Here is a 21,606-nt window from a genome sequence, read left to right on the forward strand (position 1 = left end):
TTTATCAAAAGTCACCACCCACCCTCATTCAGAGGTCAGCTTTGGGGGCCCACAGGAGAGCCATGTCTGACACCAGGGCTTTCTGGAACTTTATGCAGGTCTCACTATTGGAGCACGGCTTCAGATGTGACAGACAACCCTCTGCGGGTCGTGGGAGGAGTCCAGGGTGTATTTGCATATACTCCTCCCACACAGGTCAGTCAGGTAGTTGGTTTATGATAGAGGATTTTATGCTGCAGGGATGCTTCTGGGGCCCTGCCTAGGGAGCTGACACGTGTTCATATTTCTTCAGAACCTCTAAACTCCTAGTTTGAGATTGAGCTGCTATCACCCAGTAAGGGAAAGGGAGCTGAAAAGAAAAGAATTTGACTCTGTTCTTTGTCCCCTGTCAAGAACAGGATGTTCATAGATCAAGTGTGGGCCTCCAGTTATCTGTTGTGCTTCACACTTGTTAATTGGGTTCACTGCACTCCTACCACATCCATGAAGACTATAAAAACTTAGCCGCTGTCTGCCTCTGGCCCTCCTCAGATAGATGACCCACCTGTGGCCCATTGCCCTGGTCTCCCCTGGATCCCCATCTCCAGCCTCCAGTTGTAAATAAAGTGCTTTGATCACTAAGAAGAGCTATGTAAGCTAGCTTCAGTTTAGGTGGGTAAAGATACCATAAGCTCTCTTACAGGCCCAGGAACTGAAGTACAGCTAGACCCAGGCACTTGTGTTGGGAAGCCACGAAAACCACAGCGTGGGCAGGACCATCTCTTGTCTCTAAACCTGTCTGCCTCCTGCTGCACCCCCCTTCATCACAGCTGGATTTCTCTGTTTGCACAAGCCCAACAGATCCCCATACCCGATCTGAATGGCCCCACAATCTGAGTGGCCAGCACCCACTGAGCATGGTGTTTGCTCTCTCATCAGGATTCATAGGGCAGAATAAGAGGATGATGAGATTGTCACATTCCAGAAAGAGAAGGATGGGGAGAGAGGAGGAAAGAGAGAATTGTCAATTCATTCTAAACTAAGAGTTAGTACCTGCCCTGGTACTTACAGCTGTGGCATGTAAGCAGGGCCACGTGAATCACAAGCTGCCCTTTGCAAGGGCTGAGAGTGGGCTAAGCCAGAAGGGGATGTTGAATATCAGCTTTCCTACCTAGATGTGTTAAGATATTGGTTCATAGAACTTTTGTACTGTTGATTGGCATGTGTTTGTAGGTGAAGATAAGAGACACCTCTCCCCTCCCCTATTCCCTCTTTGGTCCCCTTCTCTCTTATTCACCCACCAGCTCTTCCACTCTAGGGAAACTTCATCAGCTGGGTCCCCACTGGGGCCTGGCCAGCCACTGCTGGATCTGGAGGAGACAGAGAAGGCCTGATCCCAGGGGACATCCCAGGCCCCCAAACAGCTGACATGTCCTCTCCTCCCCCCAAACCCTCAAGAATAAAGTCTTCTATCCAGGGACTTTGTTGGCCACTAAGCCACCCTTGTGCAACAGGAGAGGATGAGCAATGTCATACCATCCTGTGTGTGTGCGCGTATGTCATGTTTTTACCTAGACCCTCTCAGCTCCCAAAATCCTGTTTAACAGCATCCAAGTTCTTGTCCTTCAGAGGAGGCTGCTCTGCCCTCAGCACCTTTAATGCAAGGCCAACACAGTTGTTTCTTGATATTTGTTGGTACTTGTTGATTTCTGTAGTATTCAGGGTTGACTGAAAGCAGAGTTGACTACGGAAGCAGAGCCTATCTCAGTGGAATGCTTGTTTCTCCTGATTTAACGCTTTTGTTTCTCTGTTTCTTTTGTGTGACTGCCTCTCCTCTGGTGTCCAGTTGCAGAACTCCCTGAAGACTGATTTGTGTCTTGATCAGGGTCCAGAGACAGAAAATGTTCCTATTGTGTACATCTGCCACGGGATGACACCCCAGGTGAGTGTTCCGAGATCCCCGTGCCGGGTGTGTACATGTGTGTGTCTGGTGGGAAAAGAGAAGCTAAACTCTGTCACGGCTACTCTGGGCCCATGGACCTTGGGGGCTTGTCATTAGAAAGTATCCTCATGAGAAGAAAAGAGAGTCATACTTAAATGCCTGGAAGGAGTCTAAAGGAGCAGAGGCTGGGATGCCAGGATCCCCTGGGGTGGGCACAAGGAAGGTGATACATCTCTGCAGAAAGACACCTGCCTCCGTTGGGGAGACTATCACAGATTACAGTCTTGGCTCTGGCAGCCATGCCTTTCCCTGGCTGGAGGGAGCCCTAAGTTTCCCCTAGACTCCCTGCCATCTCAGAATCTCTTCAGAGTGCCTCAGGTTCTGCCCTTTGGTCCATCATAGCTGGGACCAAAATTTATAGCCATGAGATCCTTTCTAGGTCTTCTGACCTTCTAGCAGAGAATGAAGGGAAGCTACTAGAAAAGTAAGTTATCCCCCTAAAATTCTCCATTCATAGTCTAGGCTTCAGATATCCAAAGAGGACGTTGAGACACTGGCAAGAAAAATGATTTATTCAACGAAGAACAATGGACAATCAATGGCCAAGGACACCATAGACTGACCATTATAACTTGGCATTTTCAGAGTTTACTTATCTTACCTCCAGAAGTATAAAATGATTTTTAAAAGATACTTTAGTATAGAAGATACATGTGTTTGTGCAGTTGAAGTTAAGTGTTTTAAAGAGCTGTTACCTGCTTAAACTGAAGGTTACACAACCAAAGGATACCGTGATGTGTCTCTAGTGTACCATCCCAAGATTTTCCAGAAATTGCCCACTGTGATCTCTACCACCCGGTCCTTTTTGTGGGCCAAGCTGCTGTGACATCACTGATTGGTCAGTCACAATCAGCAGATCACATTATCCTCACGCCACACAGTATATCAACTCATTCTCCATTATTAGAATGGTGTAACATTTTTAATGAGTGACTACTTTTATGCAAGCTTTTTGTTGGCATGTAACATATATGCAGAAAATAGACAAATTATAAGTGTACAGAGTAATGAACTTTCAGAGCAAACACACCTGTGGAACAGCACCCAGGTCAAAAAAAAAAAACAAAAAAAACAGTATTGCTTTGAGCCTTATGTAAATAGTATCGTAGGGTATATGCTTTCTCATTTTTGAATCTTTCCTTCATCATTATTTCTGTAAAGTGTGTCCATGCAGTTATATATAGTTGTAATCTGTTCATTTTTTTCTACCATGTCATATTCCATTTTATGAACATACCGTATTTACTATATATTCTACTGTTGATGGACAATTGGGCTACTGCCAGGTTGGGAATATTACAAATACTACTGCTATGGACATTCTCGTCCGTGTCTTTTGGTGTGCATATGTACTCATTTCTTCTGGATTTAAACCTAGAAGGCGAATCACTGAGTCATAGGGTTGACGTATGATCACTTTTAGTAGACACTGCCTATATTAGTCTGCTAGGGCTGCTGTAACAAAATGCCAGAAACCAGGTACCTTAAACAATAGAAATGTATTTGCTCACAGTTCTGAGGCTGAAAGTCCAAGAACAAAGCACCAGCTGAGTTGGTCTCTCTTCGAGTTTGCAGATAGACACCTTCTCACTGTGTCTTTGTGTGGCAAAGGGGAAAGAATGAGCAAGCTCTCTGGAGTCTCTTCTTAAAGGACACTAATCCTATTGCATCAGAACTCTGCCCTTATAACCTCATTTAACCCTAATGTGAAGGTCTGGGAGATTCTCAGCCTATCCACATTACAAAAAATGAGAAAGGTTGATTTGGAGAGAATACCAAAAGTGCTACTGAACAATCATTTGATTAAGAGATAAAGGGTGGGGCTCTTGGACTTAATCAACCATCTCACAGCAGAAGGCATCAATAGAGAGGGGGTTATACCAGCAGGGACACTGCCAGTTTGAAGTAAAGGTAAATCAGGGAAAGATAAAGGAACACTATTGGACATCTTGGATTCTGTAAGATGGGACCATAAAGCTATTCAGTTGTTAACATGTTCTGTTCCACAAGAAAAGGGACAAAGGATACTGAAGGTGATTTAGAGATCATCAGGACACAAGTCTTTACTCCTACCACTGACCCCAGGGTAAGGCTGTTCACTCAAAGGATGGGCCTGCCACTCTGGTTTCAGTGGGCCAGAATGACCCTGCCCCAAACCAGTGGGGGTGGGACCAAGACGGTAAGCAGCTTGGACAGGGCCACTCCAGAGAGCCAAAGGGGCAGGCTGCCCCGCAGAGCAGTGAAGGGTGATGCTGCCACCCCAGTGGGCCTGAAGGGCAGAGTATCCAGACAAAGGTGATTTTTCCTGAGTCTTAAGATCCAGTGGAATTTTGCCTTTCTGGATTTTGGGCTTGCTTGCGACCCATCACCTCTTTCTTCCTTCCAGTTTCTCCCTTTTGGAATGCGATCACCTATCCTATGCCTGTCCTACCACCATAGTTTGAAAGTGCATAACTTGTCTGATTTCACAGGTTCTTAGCTGGAGAGAAATTCTGCCTCAGAATGAATCATACCTTGAATCTCCCACATATCTGATTTAGATGATATCTTGACGGTAGAGTCAATGCTGGAATGAGTTAAGACTTTCAAGGCTGTTGGGATGAAGTGAATGTACATTGCGTGAAAGAAGGAAATTAATTTGGGGGCCCAAGAGCAGAATGCAATAGACTGAAACTGTGTCACTCCAAAATTCACGTGTTGAAGTGCTAAGCCTGTCTCTATGCAGAGTAAGGAAGTAATCAGGTTAAATAAGGTCATAAAGTGCAACACTGGTTTTATGAGGATAGTGTCCTTATAAGAAGAGCCACCAGAGCACTCCGTCACTCTCTGCCATGTAAGGACACAGCAAGAAGGTGGCCCTTTGCACCAGAAACTCTCACCAGAAACTGAACAGGTCACCACCTTGATCTTAGACTTCCCGACTCCAAAACTGTGCGAAAAAATAAACAAGGTCATAGGTAGTTCCATCTTCCTTTAAGCCACCCAGTCTGTGGCATTTTGTTATGGCAGCCAGAGCCATCTAATACACTGTCAAACAGGTTTTCTAAGTAGTTGTATAAGTTTTTACCCCACCAGCCATATGTGAGAATTGTAGTTCTTCCCCATCCTTGACGGTATTCCGTATTATCTGTCTTCCTAAACTTCTAGACATTGTGGTGGTTGTATACGGCTATCACGTTGTAGTTTTAATTTGCATTTCTCTGCTTGTTCATGCAGTCAGGCACCTGAGTTTCAGTTGTTCCTGAGTGTGGGCCAAGATGGCCAAGGTCCTAGTAGTTCCATCTCTGTATAAATTCCCTCTCTGTGTTGTAACACATATGATTCAAGACGCAATAGGTGCACTCACTTTTAACGAATCTAGGTGGAAACGTGTGGTGTCGATGCTCATCTGCAATCTCTGGCCACGTGTCAGACGTCTCCTCTGTGAGATGGTGGGTGCCTGTTCAAGCTGAGCCTGCCAGCTGCAGGTGCTTCAGTACGGGGCAGTCTGTGCTGTGAGGAGCATGGATTCTGGAGCCAGATTGCCTGAGTCCAAATGGCAGCTTTGAAACTTTCCAGCTGTGAACCTTTGGACAGGTTTTTAAATGTGGGCCTATTTCTTTGACCTGTAAAATATGGATTAATAATGATGTATACCATAAAGAGTGGCAGTCCACTCCAGTACTATTGCCTGGAAAATCCCATGGACAGAGGAGCTTGGTAGGCTACAGTCCATGGGGTCGCAAAGAGTCGGACATGACTGAGTGACTTTACTTTCACTTATACCATAAAGAACAATGTTGTAAGGATTTAATACATTTAAAATAATGCCTAGCATATAGTAAGGTCTCAATAAATGTTTAGCGATTACTATTGCTATGATGATATTATTATTATTATTACTGACCATTGAGCCTTGCTCAGTATAAATACCCTCCAGTTTCTAACTCCAGCTCACACTGGACTGACTTTCCTTGACCTCAGGTGTCATGTGCTGTGGGCTCCAACCTTGGTCAAAGCTGACCCATAGGCTATAAGAGCATTTTGCTCTAGTAGCAAAAATGCAGTGGGGTAGGTGTGAGGACAGTGAATGGGGCATCAGGAAGCCTGAGCTTGGTCTTGGCACACATTTGCAATCACCTTAACCCTCTCTGGGCCTTATTTTGTTTTATTCTTTTACTGAGGTATGCTTTTACACTAAGGTATACACATCTTAATTGGAGAAGGAAATGGCAACCCACTCCAGTGTTCTTACCTGGAAAATCCCAGGGACGGGGGAGCCTGGTGGGCTGCTGTCTATGGGGTCACACAGAGTCGGACACGACTGAAGTGACTTAGCAGCAGCAGCAGCATACACATCTTAAGTATACAGTTCAGTAAGTTTCCACATTCATAGACACTGTACAGGCACCACCTACATCAAACCCGTCATCCCAGTGGGCTTCCTCATTCTGCCTCTTGGTCAATACCTCCATCCATGCTATGCGTTAGTCGCTTAGTCGTGTCCAAATCTTTGTGAACCCATGGACTCTACCCTCCAGGCTTCTCTATCCATGGAATTCTCCAGGCAAGAATACTGGAGTGGGTTGCTATTTCCTTCTCCAGGGGATCTTCCCAACCCAGGGATTGAACCCAAGTCTCCCACATTGTGGACAGGTTCTTTACCATCTGAAACACCAGGGAAGCCCAGGTAATGACAATTTTCATCTCTAGCATGATTGATTAGTTTTGTCTGGGTCTGTGTTCTTATCTGCCAGTGAGGAAGTTGGACTGGCCATCTCCAGGCCCAGCTCTGCCAGCTCTGCCAATCTGCTTACCTTGAATTCTCTTGTTCTGAAATCCAGTTACCTAGGCTGTTGTGAGCTTGTGCTGTTCTTGCCAGGAATACTAGGAGCTGCCTTGCCTTGCTGCTTTGGAAATCAGCTTTTTGTTGTGGAGCTGCAGCAGGCCTTAAAATCTTGGGTCCCTCTCCCCATCCCCCACAGCACCTTCCTGTAACTGGTCTGTACATGAACACTGGGGCCCAGCTGCCCTCTCCTACCAGACTTGAGGTACACAGCTGTCAATACCCAGAGGTAAGGAGGCTCAAATCACACACATTTCCAAAAACAGGGAGATGTAGGGACTCTGCTGTGGCAGGAATTTGTTGAGTCTGGCCTTCCCAATGAGTTGGGAGAGCTGGGGAGAACTGGGTCATCCTGGAGATGGGCTGTGTATCCTTGGCAGGTGTTCATCCATCCATTAGGGTGGACTGCATCCATGGTGCAGGCCCTGGTCATAGCAAACACCCTTTTCCAACAACGCAAGAGAAGACTCTACACATGGACATCACCAGATGCTCAATACTGAAATCAGATTGATTATATTCTTTGCAGCCAAAGACGGAGAAGTTCTGTACAGTCAGCAAAAACAAGATCGGAAGCTGACTGTGGCTCAGATCATGAACTCCTTATTGCCAAATTCAGACTTAAATTGAAGAAAGTAGGGAAAACTACTAGACCATTCAGGTATTACCTAAATCAAATGCCTTACCATTACACAGTGGAAATGACAAATAGATTCAAGGGATTCAATCTGATAGAGTGCCCGAAGAACTATGTTTGTTTTTTTTTTTTAATTTATTTTTTATTTTGGATGGAGGTTCATGACACTGTACAGGAGGCAGTGATCAAGACCATTCCCAAGAAAAAGAAGTGCAAAAATGCAAAATGGTTGTCTGAGGAGGCCTTACAAATAGTTGTGTAAAGAAGAGAAATGAAAGCAAAGGAGATAAAGGAAAGATATACCCATTTGAATGCAGAGTTCCAAAGAATAGCAAGGAGAGATAAGAAAGGTTTCCTCAGTGATCAATGCAAAGAAATAGAGGAACACAACAGAATGGGAAAGACTAGAGATCTCTTCAAGAAAATTAGAAATACCAAGGGAACATTTCATGCAAAGATGAGCACAATAAAGGACAGAAACTTGTATGGACCTAACAGAAGCAGAAGATATTAAGAAGAGGTGGCAAGAATACACAGAAGAACTGTACAAAAAAGATCTTCATGACCCAGATAACCACAATGGTGTGATCACTCACCTAGAGCCAGACATCCTCGAATGCGAAGTCAAGGGGGCCTTAGGAAGCATCACTACAAACAAAGCTAGTGGAGGTGATGGAATTCCAGTTGAGCTCTTTCAAATCCTAAAAGATGATGATGTGAAAGTGCTGCACTCAATATGCCAGCAAATTTGGAAAACTCAGCAGTGGCCACAGGACTGGAAAAGGTCAGTTTTCATTCCAGTCCCAAAGAAAGGCAATGCCAAAGAATGCTCAAACTACCACACAATTGCACTCATCTCACTCGCTAGCAAAATAATGCTCAAATTCTTCAAGCCAAGCTTTAACAGTACGTGAACTGTGAACTTCCAGATGTTCAAGCTGGATTTAGAAAAAGCAGAGGAAAGAAAGTGAAGTCACTCAGTCATGTCTGACTCTTTGTAACCCTGTGGACTGTAGCCTACCAGGCTCCTCCATCCATGGGATTCTCCAGGAAAGAATACTGGAGTGGGTTGCCATTTCCTTCTTCAGGGGATCTTCCCAACCCAGGGATCGAACCCAGTTCTCCCGCATTGCAGGCAGATGCTTTGTCCTCCGAGCCACCAAGGAAGCCCAATCAGAGATCAAATTGCCAACATCCATTGAATCATCGAAAAAGCAAGAGAGTGCCAGAAAAGCATCTATTTCTGCTTTATTGACTATGCCAAAATCTTTGACTGTGTGGATCACAACAAACTGTGGAAAATTCTTCAAGAGATGGGAATACCATACCACCTTACCTACCTCTGGAGAAATCTGTATGCAGGTCAAGAAGCAACAGTTAGAACTGGACATGGAACAACAGACTGGTTCCAATTTGGGAAAGGATTATGTCAAGGCTCTATATTGTCACCCTGCTTATTTAACTTATATGCAGAGTATATCATGAAAATGCTGAACTGGATGAAGCACAAGCTGGAATCAAGATTGCCAGGAGAAATATCAATAACCTCAGATATGCAGATGACACCACTCTTATGGCAGAAAGCTAAGAAGAACTGAAAAGCTTCTTGATTAAAGTGAAAGACGAGAGTGAAAAAGTTGGCTTAAAACTCAACATTCAAAAAACTAAGATCATGGCATCTGGTCCCATCACTTCATGGCAAATAAATGGGGAAACAATGGAAACAGTGACGGATTTTATTTTGGGGGGCTCCAAAATCACTGCAGATGGTGACTGTAGTCATAAAATTAAATGATGCTTACTCCTTGGAAGAAAAGTTATAACCAACCTAGACAGCATATTAAAAAGCAGAAACATTACTTTGCCAACAAAGGTCTGTCTAGTCAAAGCTATGGTTTTTTCAGTAGCCATGTATGGATGTGAGAGTTGGACTATAAAGAAAACTGAGTGCCTAAAAACTGATGCTTTTGAACTGTGGTGTTGGAGGAGACGCTAAGAGTCCCTTGGACTTCAAGGAGATCAAACCAGTGTATCCTAAAGGAAATCAGTCCTGAATATTCTTTGGAAGGACTGATGCTGAAGCTGAAACTCCAATACTTTGGCCTCCTGATGCAAAGAACTGACTCATTTGAAAAGACGCTGATGCTGGGAAAGATTAAAGGTGCAGGAAAAGGGGATGACAGAGGATGAGATGGTTGGATGTCATAACCGACTAATGGACACAAGTTTGAGTAGATTTCAGGAGTTGGGGATGGACAGAAACCTTTCATGCTGCAGTCCATGGGGTTGCAAAGAGTTGGACATGACTGAGCGACTGAACTGAACTGACTGAGGTGCAGGGGATAAGCAGATGAGGAGGAGGCAGGGACTCTGGTTCTCAAGGCTTCCCATGGCATCAACTAACCCTTAAGAACTTGATTGCCTCATGGAAGAGACAAACTGAGGAGGAGGATGACCTTAATACAAGGTCAGGGTACATCTCAGAAGGGGACTGTGAACAGATACAGGCCTCAGGGATACTCTGAATCTCCTAGGCTTGGTTCAAATAAAATGCTCAACATGCATTTCTAGGAGCATTTCCCCTCCTACTAACAGTTCTCAGCAAATCTCTTGGTACCATGGCCACAGAGGTCAAGGAGAATCCAAAGAAGTCCACAGACAGGACTGCCACATGCAGTCGTGCAGGTTGTGCACTGCACAACTCCAGCAGAGGGGTGTGACATCTCACACTGTTATCTGGGGAACAGAGACCTACCCAAGGTGACAGTCTTGCTGGCCTCTGTTATGAAACCACATATATTCCTTCCTGAGCATCACACTTGATAGGAAGCATAAAAATGTTAAAAGACAACTGACGAGGTATGTAATGGTCAAGAACCAGACTACCTGGGTTCAGATCCCAGCCTTATCACTTACTAACCCAGTTCCCTGGGTAACTGTCATAACTTCTCTGTGTCAATTTCACAATCTAAAAAGTAGAGATTATAGTAGTATCTACCCTTTAGGGTTGTTTTAAGAATTAAATAAACATTAATTTTAAGAATTAAACAAACAATAAATTGATGCACACGAAACACTTAGACAACAAACCTGGAACACAGTCATTGCTTGCTAAATATTGAATAATTATTACCAGATTGGCAAAGACCATGTCCTTAAGAAAGGGAATTGTGTAGCCTGGAGAAGAACAGATTCAAGAGGGATACGAAACTTCCAAAATTATAAGGACACAGAGTTTTTGAATATAATGGGGAAGGAAGAAGAGGGAAAGAAGGCAGGACCTCAGGCTGGCTAAGTTCATCCTGCTGACTTGAATGTGAACTTCCCTTCCTTCTTTTCTTCATCCAAATTTCTAAATTTTTCCATTTGGGGTTTTAAAAATACAGGTTCTCAGAAAGAACCTATATCTACCATGTAATAATCAGTCCCAAATCACACTAGCATTAACTAATCAATTCAAAAAAAAAGGAAAACATGACTCTTAAATTAAAATGAACATGTAATGAAAACATATTTAGCTCAAATAAAGGAAGCAGCAAGCAGGTACTGAAAGCATTTGAGGAACTCAGTGTCTGTGGGCATTTTCTAAAGAAGAGTGTTAGAATAAGATTGTAAATTCGATCCAAAAGTAGTTAACACCCTACAGAGAAATAAAATCATAGCCTATGATGTGATCTTTTCAACCCAGACAGAAATCTAGAAGTTAGTGTGTCTGCTGCTGCTGCTGCTAAGTCACTTCAGTTGAGTCCGACTCTGTGTGACCCCATACACAGCAGCCCACCAGGCTCCCCCATCCCTGAGATTCTCCAGGCAAGAACACTGGAGTGGGTTGCCATTTCCTTCTCCAACGCATGAAAGTGAAAAGTGAAAGGGAAGTCGCTCAGTCGTGCCCTAGGGCAGCTGTAACAAAGAAGCCCAAACTGGGTGGCTTAGAGAATGGAGATTCATCATCTCACAGTTCTGAAGGCTAGAAGTCTGAGACTGCGGTGTCAGCAGGGCCGTGCTCTCTCTGAAGGCACCTGGGAAACATCTACTCCAGGCCTCTCTCCCCAGTTTCTGGCAGTTTCTTGGCTTGTGGCAGCGAAATTCCCCATCATGTGGTGTTCTCCCCGAGTGCTTGTCTGCGTCCACGTTCCCGTTTTATGAGGATGCCAGTCATATTGGATTAGGGGCCCACCCACTCCACTCTCATCCTAATTTATAATTATATCTGCAGCTAACTGTATTTCCAAATAAGGTCACAGTCTCAGGTACTGGATGTTAAGACTTCAACATATGAATTTTTGAGGTACACAGTTCAACCCCCAGCATCCCTAAAAAGAAAGAATGTGACTGGTAACCTGACTTCCATGCCTCAGATGAAAAGGGCCTCACATCACCTCCTGTCACTTTCAATTAACCAGAATTATCACATGGCCCTGCCTCAAACAGAGGACGTGGGAAGTCAGGGTTTTCTGGGTGCCCAGGAAGCCTTGTCTCTACCACACAAACTTAGGCATTTTCTAAATCAGTTTCTCCTCTGACAAATAAGAAAACAAGAAAATGGCATCTGGGAATGTGAACTTCCTGCCTGGGTCACACTGTGAGTTACTGGCCAAGACAGGGCTGGGAAGGATGCCTGTATTTTGACTTCCATATTCTCCTCCAGTTTTGTTCATTCATTCATTAGACACAGGCTGGCTTGTCTTTTAGGAAATCCTTACCTTTTGGGAAGTTTCATTTCCCTTGAAGAACAAATCTGTCTAGTAATAGGAGTGGTGCTGCAGAACAGCAACTTCCCGTGGAACCCAGTGGATCTCAAAGACATCAGGGACCCACAGGCAGCTTGGGTGAGGCAGAGGGGCCATGCTCACGTCTCAGTTCAACCCTTTGAGAGGTTCTGTTTAAATGTTGTTTGAAAAGTTCACTCTGTTAGCGTTATGATATTCCTGGGTCTCAGAGAAGGAAGGCCCTGGGTGAGAGAAAGCCTAGTGTAACTAATCAAATTAGTGAAGTGAAGCTGCTGGGAAGCATGCTAATTGGTTAATGAGTAAACGTAACCTTTTTTTTAAAATTAGCAGCAAATTTCAAGCAATCCTCAAAATAACTGAGAATATTAGCCCTAATTAGTGTAACAGCCTGGAAAATTTCTTCTGCTGGGAGAAATACAACAGTGGGGTCTCCCCACAGGCTCTATTTATTCAGTCACTCACTCATTCATTCATCTGCTCATTCAACAAACTTGCATTGAGTATTATGTTAGGCCAAGGACTGTGGGAGGCAGAGACAGCGTTACCCAGGTCTCGGACCTGAAAGAGCCCTGGTCTGGAGAGAGAGGTGGGCACTTAGCTAATTACCGTTCATATGATGCAACCTATGGCCCCAAACCACTTTCTCATCAGGCCATCAGAGGAGAAATGGGTCGAGACAGGTTCTGAGGGCCTTTCCCAATCTGCCTGAATCTTCTAGACTATGAAAGACACCCGGCGGGGCGGTCAGGGTGGGAGTCGGGGGCGGGGAGGGGTAGGTGCTTTTTCTACAGGAAAGCAAATTCTGTAGAAGAAGCAAGATGAAAGGGACTTTAATTCCTTCTAAAGTTTTTGAAATACTGAAGCTGTCACATTTATGCTTCAGGAAGTGCTTTTTGACGCAAGGTATAAAGATTAGAACTTACCCTGGAGATGAATTTCATGTTAGATCGGGTAATGCATTTAAGAGAAGTGTGGAATTGTAAATGGAATTTGTTTCCTTCGCTTTTTGGAATTTTTAGAATTTCTTCATTTTTTCTCACTTGGCTGTCCGTACATGTACACACACAGGCAGAGAGAGAGAGAGAAATGAGAGAAAGGACTAGCTTATTTGTCTGCTAATCACTCTCTAGAAACTGCCATTCCCACACGGGGTCATAATAAAGCCATCACCCCTGGCCTGGTTGGCAATGCTCCCAAGACCAACGCATGGGGTGTTAGAGGCCCTTCGTGGACTGTGTTTGCATCCCCAGAACTTTCAAGTAACATCTCAGAGACAGTTGAAAAGTTTTACTTCGTGGGCTGAGAATTTAAATCGCCAGCCACTTCTCTGCGAACTTCGGCAGACTTCTTCACTTCTCTACAATTTTTATCTATAGATAAAGAAGAATGCCAGGCATCAAGTTGTTGTAAGGTTTTGAAAAACTTCCCTGAGTTTGTTTCTTGTCTCCTTGTGTGTGGTTGTATCGCCCAGGTGTCAGCTGAGGACCCTGACTCAGTTACAGTCCGGTGGGAGGAGCCTCACCCAGGCCTGAAGCTCTAGCTGGCCACCTTCAGGTCTGCATCGTTCCAGGACTAACCCACACAGGGCCCTTCATTTTCTTAAGACATCTTCTGCGTTTAATATTTTATTTTACAATACAGTCCTTAGAGCTTCCAAATACTAATTTGATCATGTTTTTATTAATAAAAATTCTGTAAATTGTTAACTCTTTCAGTAAAGTAGAAACTGACTATGGTAAGATACAGAGTATAATGGTCCTTTGTTTCTGACCCAGAAGTCGTGTTTTCTACCAACATCCATTAGGTTAGCTTGTTAGCAGGTTGAATTCTCAGATCCTTTGTAATTCTTTTTTTGTTTGTTTTAATTGAAGTATAATTACTATACAATATTATATGTTACAGGTGTGCAAATAGTGATTCACAGTTTTAAAGATTATACTCCATTTATTCGGCTTCCCTGGTGGCTCAGTGGTAAAGAATCCACCTGCCAGTGCAGGAGACATGGGTTTGATCCCTGGGTCAGGAAGATCCCCTGGAGAAGGAAATGGCAACCCATTCCAGTATTCTTGCCTGGAAATCCCATGGACAGAGGCACCTGGCCAGCTATACTGCATGGGGTCCCAAAGAGTGGAGCACAGCTTAGTAACCAAACAAGTCCATTTACAGTTGTTACAAAATTGATTATATTCCCAATGTTGTAAAATATATCCTTGTAGCTTATGATGTGCCTAATAGTACGTACTATTAGTACTATAGTTCCCACCCTTGTCTTGCCCCTCTCTCCACTGGTAACCACGGCTCTATTCTTTATATCTGTGAATATGTTCCTTGTTTGTTACATTCACTGGCTTGCATTATTTTTTAGATTCCACATATAAGTGATATCGTATAGTATTTGTCTTTCTCTGTCTGACTTATCTCACTCCAAGTCCATCATGTCACTGCAAATGGCAAGATTTTGTTCTTTTTCCTGGCTGAGTAGTATCCCATTGTATCTATGTACACGTCTTCTTTATCCATTCATCTGTCAATGGACACTTAGGTTGCTTCCACATCTTGGCAATTGTGGATAGTGCTGCTATAAACATTGGGGTGCCATGTACCTTTCCTAACTAGTGGTTTTGGATTTTTTGGATAAATACTCAGGAATGGAATCACTGGGTTATAAAGTGGCTCTCTATTGGTCTTTAAGCTATAGATACACATGATTCCAGGGGCCACCATTTCTATGGGATACAGGGTGAGTGAGGCCTCTTGGGTGATGCAACGCCTGGCCCTGGGACAGCCCACTTTCTGCACACTCTACGGGCAGCCACCCCTCAGCACTCCCCCATTCACGGTGCAGACCACTTGTTTGAGGGGATAGCTTTTGCACCAGAGGACTCAGGGCAGTGTGATTGTACCTTCACAAACTAGGGGTCAGGCGAGGCTGGGATCTAGGCCCAATACTTCCCACAGCACATGTGTGATTGTGGCTGGTGACTCCATCTTTCTAATGCCAGTTGTAATCCCTGAACAGGGGCTTCACTAAATGGTCCTGAGGGCTCTGATGGCCCATAGCCCAGTGCCTAGGACATGATGGTAGGTGTGATTATGTCACACCCAAGGGCAGCCTCTCCACGCGAGGAGAAAGGGAACACTTGAGGGCGGGAGGAGCAGGCAGTCGCCCCCTGCTGTTTCTCTCGCAGCACTGGCTCCCAGATCTGGCTCCTCCACAGGGCGTGGCCTCAGTGACCATCACAGGGCTCCGTCTCCATCACTGACACTCAATGGGCCCGCCTGTGAGTATCTGCCTGGAGCTGGCCCCACCCGGCTTTAGGAAAGCACCCACTGCCATTTCCCGTTCAGTAGTGACACACAGGGCAGAGCTGTGGCCCGGACGTGTGCTTGGTGTGGGGCGCTGGCGCACAGGGAGACAGCGGACAGACGGGTCAGCTGCCCAGATGTCAGTACCGCAGTGGTGACCTCCTCCTCCCCCGAGCGATGCTCCCTGGGCTGCTCCCTGGCTTCCCAGGCAGTGCTAGTGGTAAAGAACCCGTCTGCCAATGCAGGAGGTGTAAGAGGCGTGGGTTCGATCCCTGGGTCAGGAAGATCCCCTGGAGGAGGGCAGAGCAACCCACTCCAGTATTCTTGCCTAGAAAATTCCTTGGACAGAGGAGCCTGGCAGGCTACAGTCCACAGGGTTGCAAAGGGTCAGACAGGACTGAAGCGAATTAGCACGGGCTGCTCCCCCAGCTTCAGCGGGAGCCACTTGATTTGTTATTCATTTCACGTGATATGTTCTTCACTTCATGTCCAAACTCCACAATTAGAGTTGTAAACAGCAAGTTCTGTGTCACTTTTATTAATCTCCCACAGATTGGGAAGCAGCGATCATCAGAGGCCCCACAGTGGGCCAGCAATGAGGAAACCAGTTCCGGCTCACTACCCAGAGTCCGAGCCTCCCGCCCACCACCAGCCCACCACTCTTAGAGAGCTTTGCCTCCCAGGCCTTGGGCCTTGCAAATGGGTCACTGAACCAGACAAGTCACTTTACTTCCCTGAGCCTCAGCTTCCTGATCAGGAAAATGGGGGTGGGTACTTCGAGTTAAGTAACAAACTTATGTGTCTGGCACCAAGCCTGGCACAGAACTGGGCTGAGTAATGTGGCTTCTTGTTCTGGTTGGGGCAACTTTTCTCTCAACAGTTTGGGGAACTTGCTAGTCTACCTAAAGATAATGCTAATGACAGCCTACATTTATTGTTTACTGTTTTTAGGCATTTTTCTAAATGCTCTGTGTATATAATCTCTGTTGAAATCCCCAAGGGCCCTGGGAAGGAGGTGCTGCTATTACTCCATGTGTACAGGAGCGAAACCGGGGTCAAGGCAATCAGGTGACACGTTCAAGTCACCCAGTTATCAGCTACCTTTCCATCTGACCCAACCCCCAGCAAGAAAGACCCTCAGAATCTAAGGGTTGTCCTATTGGCAGGGCTGTACTTATACACACATCCCGCCCCCAGAGCTTTCTATAACTCACTCCCCGACTCAAGCTGCTTTTGCACAACTGCACTGAGGAGAGCCCAGGATCAGAACATTAAGCCAGTGACAGAATGTAAGTTGCAAGCATTCCGTCTCTGGAGAGACTACTGAACAGCACAGGTACAGTCCACACCTGTTCAAGGGCACTCCCTCTTTCTTTCATCCATTTGGAGCAGGGAGTGGGGAGGTTTCTGCATAGTCTATATGAGTTCTCCACTGCCCTTTGCACAAAGCACTAGCCATCAAGAAGTGGGCTGCCTCCTCCTGCTGCTTCTTATTAGGATGGTAGTGGCATTTTGGCTGGGGCAGTTCTTCACTGCATGGGACTATCCTCCCCAATGCAGGATGTTTAGCATCCCTGGGCCCTGACTATCATGAGTGTCAGCGTGGGACCAAATCATCCCCCAAGCATTCCCAAGGGTCCCCTGGAGGAGGTCGTACCACCCCCTCGCTAAGAATGTGACAAAGGAGTGTAAGACATAGGCGTGGGGACTTGAAAATGGCTGGTTGCATTGAGTGGGGATGTCTGAATTGTGTTTACATCAGGAAAGCTTAAGAATATGCTTGTCTGTTTCAAGAAAGTTTCTAAGTAGACGTGCTCAGAATATATCATGGGCCGAAATGGAGTCTTCTCTTTGATTTTCCCAGCTACCTCCATTGTCCCCACATTGCCTTTGTCCCAGCTGCTTTTCTTGAAATCTATTCACTGCTGTACATTAGTCCTGCCAGTGTCGAGTTTTAGTGGAGTCCCTGAGGTTGGCACTGTGTTAATACACTAGGAATTTCAACAGAGCTGGGCTCTCTAAATCTATCACCAAAACAGCTTTATTTTTCTTTTTTCTTGCTCAAAAATACACTCTGAAATGCGGGAACATGTGTGGGAGTGGGGTTGACTTGGGTGAAGGACATACTTAAAAGGAAAATTTCATAACTTTTTTCTGCAGGGAAAAGGACCTGCTGGTCTTAATTCTTGTAGAATTGAGCTACAAAACACGTTTATGTCTCTGCAGTATCTTTAGCTCCTCAGAACATCCTGGGCTACTCAGAAAACAGTCATGTTTGTCTGGGGCATTATAGGTGCTTACCAAATTTGTGTTGGATACAGAAATGACTAAATTCATGGAAAATGTAAGCCTTTTAAGTGATGACCACAATATGGGCTGATCAATATTCACCTTCTCAAGCCCCCTGGGGGTTTCCGGGGTGGCAAGTTTCACCCTGGCGGGCTTCCCAGGTGGCTGAGCAGTAAAGAATCCACCAGCATTGCAGGAGTCACAGGAGATGCCGGTTCCATCCCTGGGTCAGGAAATTCCCCTGGAGGGGTCATGGCAGCCCACTCCAATATTCTTGCCTGGAGAATCCCCATGGACAGAGGATCCTGGCGGACTGCGGTCCACGGGATTGCAGAGTCAGACACGACTGAAGAGACCTAACACACGTGTATGCACACAAATGTTGCCCTGGAAAATGAGGACTACTGATGTGATGGGGCCATTCTGTCCCCTGTGATGTAGGCGGTAGTCATGGAAAGACTAGAAGAACCTGGTAGCCAGAGAGTCTCCATCCAGGGAAGTGAGTGAGGAGCAGCCAATGAGTGTAGACTCCTCTTCCTCCAAGTTTGCTCTGAAAGGGTGGAGAAAGGGGCTGCCTTTTAGAAGCAAGTGGGGTTGAGATAAGACCATGTGTATTAAGATTTGCTTTTTAAGGAAAGCAATAAAAACTTGTTTTGAGATTGATGAAGAGAAGTCTATAGAGAAAGATGTCTACTGGAAAGAGAACGAAGCCACATTCTCAGGATGGGCATAGAGCAGGGATGGGAGAGGATGGGGTCCAAAGCCAGGAGTGAGCACTGGGATTGGAGAAGAACAGCTGCCTCTGAGGCTCAAGGGCAGGATGGAGGGAGGTTCAAAAGGAATAAGTTGGCAGCTGCCTTGCAAGCAAAGTGGGGGGATCTGGCTGCATTCAAGAGTAAAGAAAATTTAGGAACCATGCTCAGGGGAAGTGGTGCAGAGGTTGGGCAGGCACCTGAAGAAGGAACACCAGGTATTGCTGCAGGGCCCCCTTGATGTTGAAAACCAGGAGCTTGTGATGGGTCTAACTTGCCCAGTGCTATGATTTTTCTTGGAGTTACAGAAAGGATGGAGGCTTCCCAGGTGGCACTAGGGGTAAAGAACCCACCTGCCAGTGTAAGAGACATAAGAGACACAGGTTCTTTCCCTGGTTGGGAAGATCCCTTGGAGGAGGAAATTGCCAACCACTCCAGTATTCTTGCCTGGAGAATTCCATGAACAGAGGAGCTTGGCGGGCTACAGTCTATAGGGCCGCTAAGAGTCACACATGCCTGAAGCTACACAGCACGCACGCTACATCCAGAGTACAGGGGTGGAGAAGGTGAATGGGGCTGCAGAGGTAGGGTTTACAGGGTGTGAAAGACAGAAAAAAATGAGGAAGTAAAGACTTGAAGATGATGGCAAGGGGGTGATTGCAAGAATGTGAGTACAGCCTTTCTAGGGACTTGAGAGGCCAGAAGGGAGAGGAAGGTAGAAAAGGGTTATCATTCTGAAGGTTTCAGGTTGATGAGAAGGCATTTGGGAAGTAAAAGAGGGAGTAATCAAGATTAAGATTTCAGGGGCACAGCAGTTCAGGCACTGAGAGCTGGGGCCTGGGGGTGGGTGGCCCTCCCTGGAATTGAGGCCATGGTGGATTCATTGATTGAGACGCCGAAGTCTTGCTGGTGGGATATAGAGGGATGAGCCTGATGCCAAAGACCTTGATGGATGTGACAGCTACCTGGGAAGCACCTGATGAGAACAAAGTGTGCAGAGTGCAATGGTGTCTAATGTCTGATGCTTAAGGCGGAGATGTTTTTATGCCAGGATGGAGGAGCTGAGGCCAGGAAGGAGAGCTACAGGGAGAGGAGAGGGTCGGCTCCATCCCATGTCCCTGAAGAGAGAATCAGCACATTTCAGAGGCACGCAAGAGTGGCGGTACCCTCCAGGAAAGCTACTTTGGTAGGGACAGTGTAGGGCTACATCCCATAGGCCTGCCAGCCTTGTAGGTGCTTAGCTTCGAGACCGAAGAAAAAGCCCAGGGACAGCGACAGAGACATCAGTGGCTCATTGGACCCAGGGATCTTACGCAAAGGGCGACACCCCACCGTGTGCAGCAGATGGTGGGCAGGACATGGCAGCAGTCTCTGCTGCTAGGAGGGGAAGGAGGCCACTGTCTATAGGGCAAACTGATGTCAGGTAGACTCATCAGTTGCCAGGGGCTCATCAAGCCCTATAAGTAAGAGGACTGGATAGTCATGTGAGTGAAGGCGGGGACCTGTAGAGAGCAAGAGAATGGCCATCTTGAAGGGCCTAACCATCTAGACAGGCAAAGGCCCTTTTGGTTGGGAAGGACTGTCTTTGAAAGACACCAGGATTTTAATAGGTGTTTTCAGAAGACTCAAAGTAAAGCTTAGGAGGAGAGCAAATAAGGAAAGATCAATCAGGAGAAGAAGTACACACAGAACATGTTGGGGGTGAGAGAGGGTGAGAAAGTCCCGTAAAGACAACACAAATTAAATCCTAGGTGCACATTTAGGCCCCATGGGAACTGGGAGGGTGAGAGGGAAAGAATGTGGGGGGACCACGTCCCTTTTCCTGCTGTCACTGCAGTCCCCCTCAGCCCCCAGGTTGTGTGGTCAGGACGAAGCACCCACTTCCAAAGCTCGCTCCAGGGGTACAGTGTGGAGACCGCATACCACACCTGCAGTAGAACTCTGTCCTGGTCACGCCACGCTGCTTTCGGTCCAGGGCCAGCAGGACTCCGTGAAGCCTCCTTTCAGCTGGGAAAAGCAATCAGAGTCTCAGCTGCCAAGGGGAAAGAGGGCTGGGTCTTGGCAACCTGAAGAGTCAGAGAAGCCTTCCTGGAGGAGGAGCTGCGCCTGGACCCTAAAGGAAGAGTAGGGATGCATGGGGCAAAAGCAGGGCAGGAGGACATGTCAGGAGTGCAGCTCACATGGAAAGGGGTGGAATCGAGCCTTCCTTTCTTTCTCTAGTGAAACGCAGGATATTGGAGTGAGTGAGAGCTGGGCTACAGAGCCAGATGACCCGAGTTTAGCTCCCAGCTCTGCCATTTGCTGTCTGTTTACCTCTATCTAATTCTGTTTTCTCACCTAACAGTGGATAACACCCCACTTAAGCAGGGTTATTTTGAGGATTAAGGAATTGTGTTTGTAAAACACTTAGCATCCTTGATACACCTGTGAAGTGAGCTACCTGGATGAGTACACTGCTGCTACATAGCAAACTACCCCAGGGTTTAGTGGCTTAAGACACATCTGCTGACTTATCTCAAGATTCTGAGGGTCCACAGCTTGGGCTGGGCTGTGCTGGCCCTGTCTTCTGCTGGGCTCAGTCAGGCAGCTGTGGCCAGTTGCTGGTTAGCTAGTTGAGTCAGCTTCTGGAGGTGGGTTGACTGTCTGCTGGAGTGATGGTGCTTCTGGGCCGTGTGTGGTTTCTCATCCAATATGCTGCTCCAGGCTGCTTCACATGATGCTCGTGACAGGGATTCTGAGGGCAGCAAGAAGCAGCAAGCATGACCACATGAATCTTCTATCTCTGCTTGGATGACGTTTGCCTATGGAAAGTTTTTCAGGAGTCGGAGAAGTCACACAGCCAAGCACAAACCCAACGGGCAGAGAAACAGACTCCATCTTTGAAAGGAGGGGTAACAAAGTCAGGTTGCAAAGTGGTTCAGTGCAAGGATGAGGAAAATCTGTAACTATTTTTATAATATATCACAATATCCTACTGTGTTCCCTTTGTATTATCTCATTAATTCACTCATTCATACAAAAAATAGTAACTGAGTGCTCATCTTGTGGGATGACAAGAAGAGGAGTCCCCAAAGGAACGGCCTCAG

At 46.1% G+C, this 21,606-nt stretch overlaps 1 protein-coding gene across 3 annotated transcripts in view; it reads left to right on the forward strand.

The window, feature by feature from the left end:
* Positions 1 to 21,606, forward strand: part of GALNT18 (polypeptide N-acetylgalactosaminyltransferase 18) — a 362,854-nt gene that overhangs the window by 309,918 nt on the left and 31,330 nt on the right. For all 3 annotated transcript variants that reach the window (XM_040258372.1, XM_040258375.1, XM_040258374.1), the window contains exon 9: positions 1,826 to 1,921. In XM_040258372.1, the coding sequence (XP_040114306.1) occupies positions 1,826 to 1,921 (96 nt within the window). The remainder of the gene's footprint in view (positions 1 to 1,825; positions 1,922 to 21,606) is intronic.

This window comes from Oryx dammah, unplaced genomic scaffold (assembly GCF_014754425.2).
Source record: "Oryx dammah isolate SB20612 unplaced genomic scaffold, SCBI_Odam_1.1 HiC_scaffold_17, whole genome shotgun sequence".
Classification (NCBI taxonomy): domain Eukaryota; kingdom Metazoa; phylum Chordata; class Mammalia; order Artiodactyla; family Bovidae; genus Oryx; species Oryx dammah.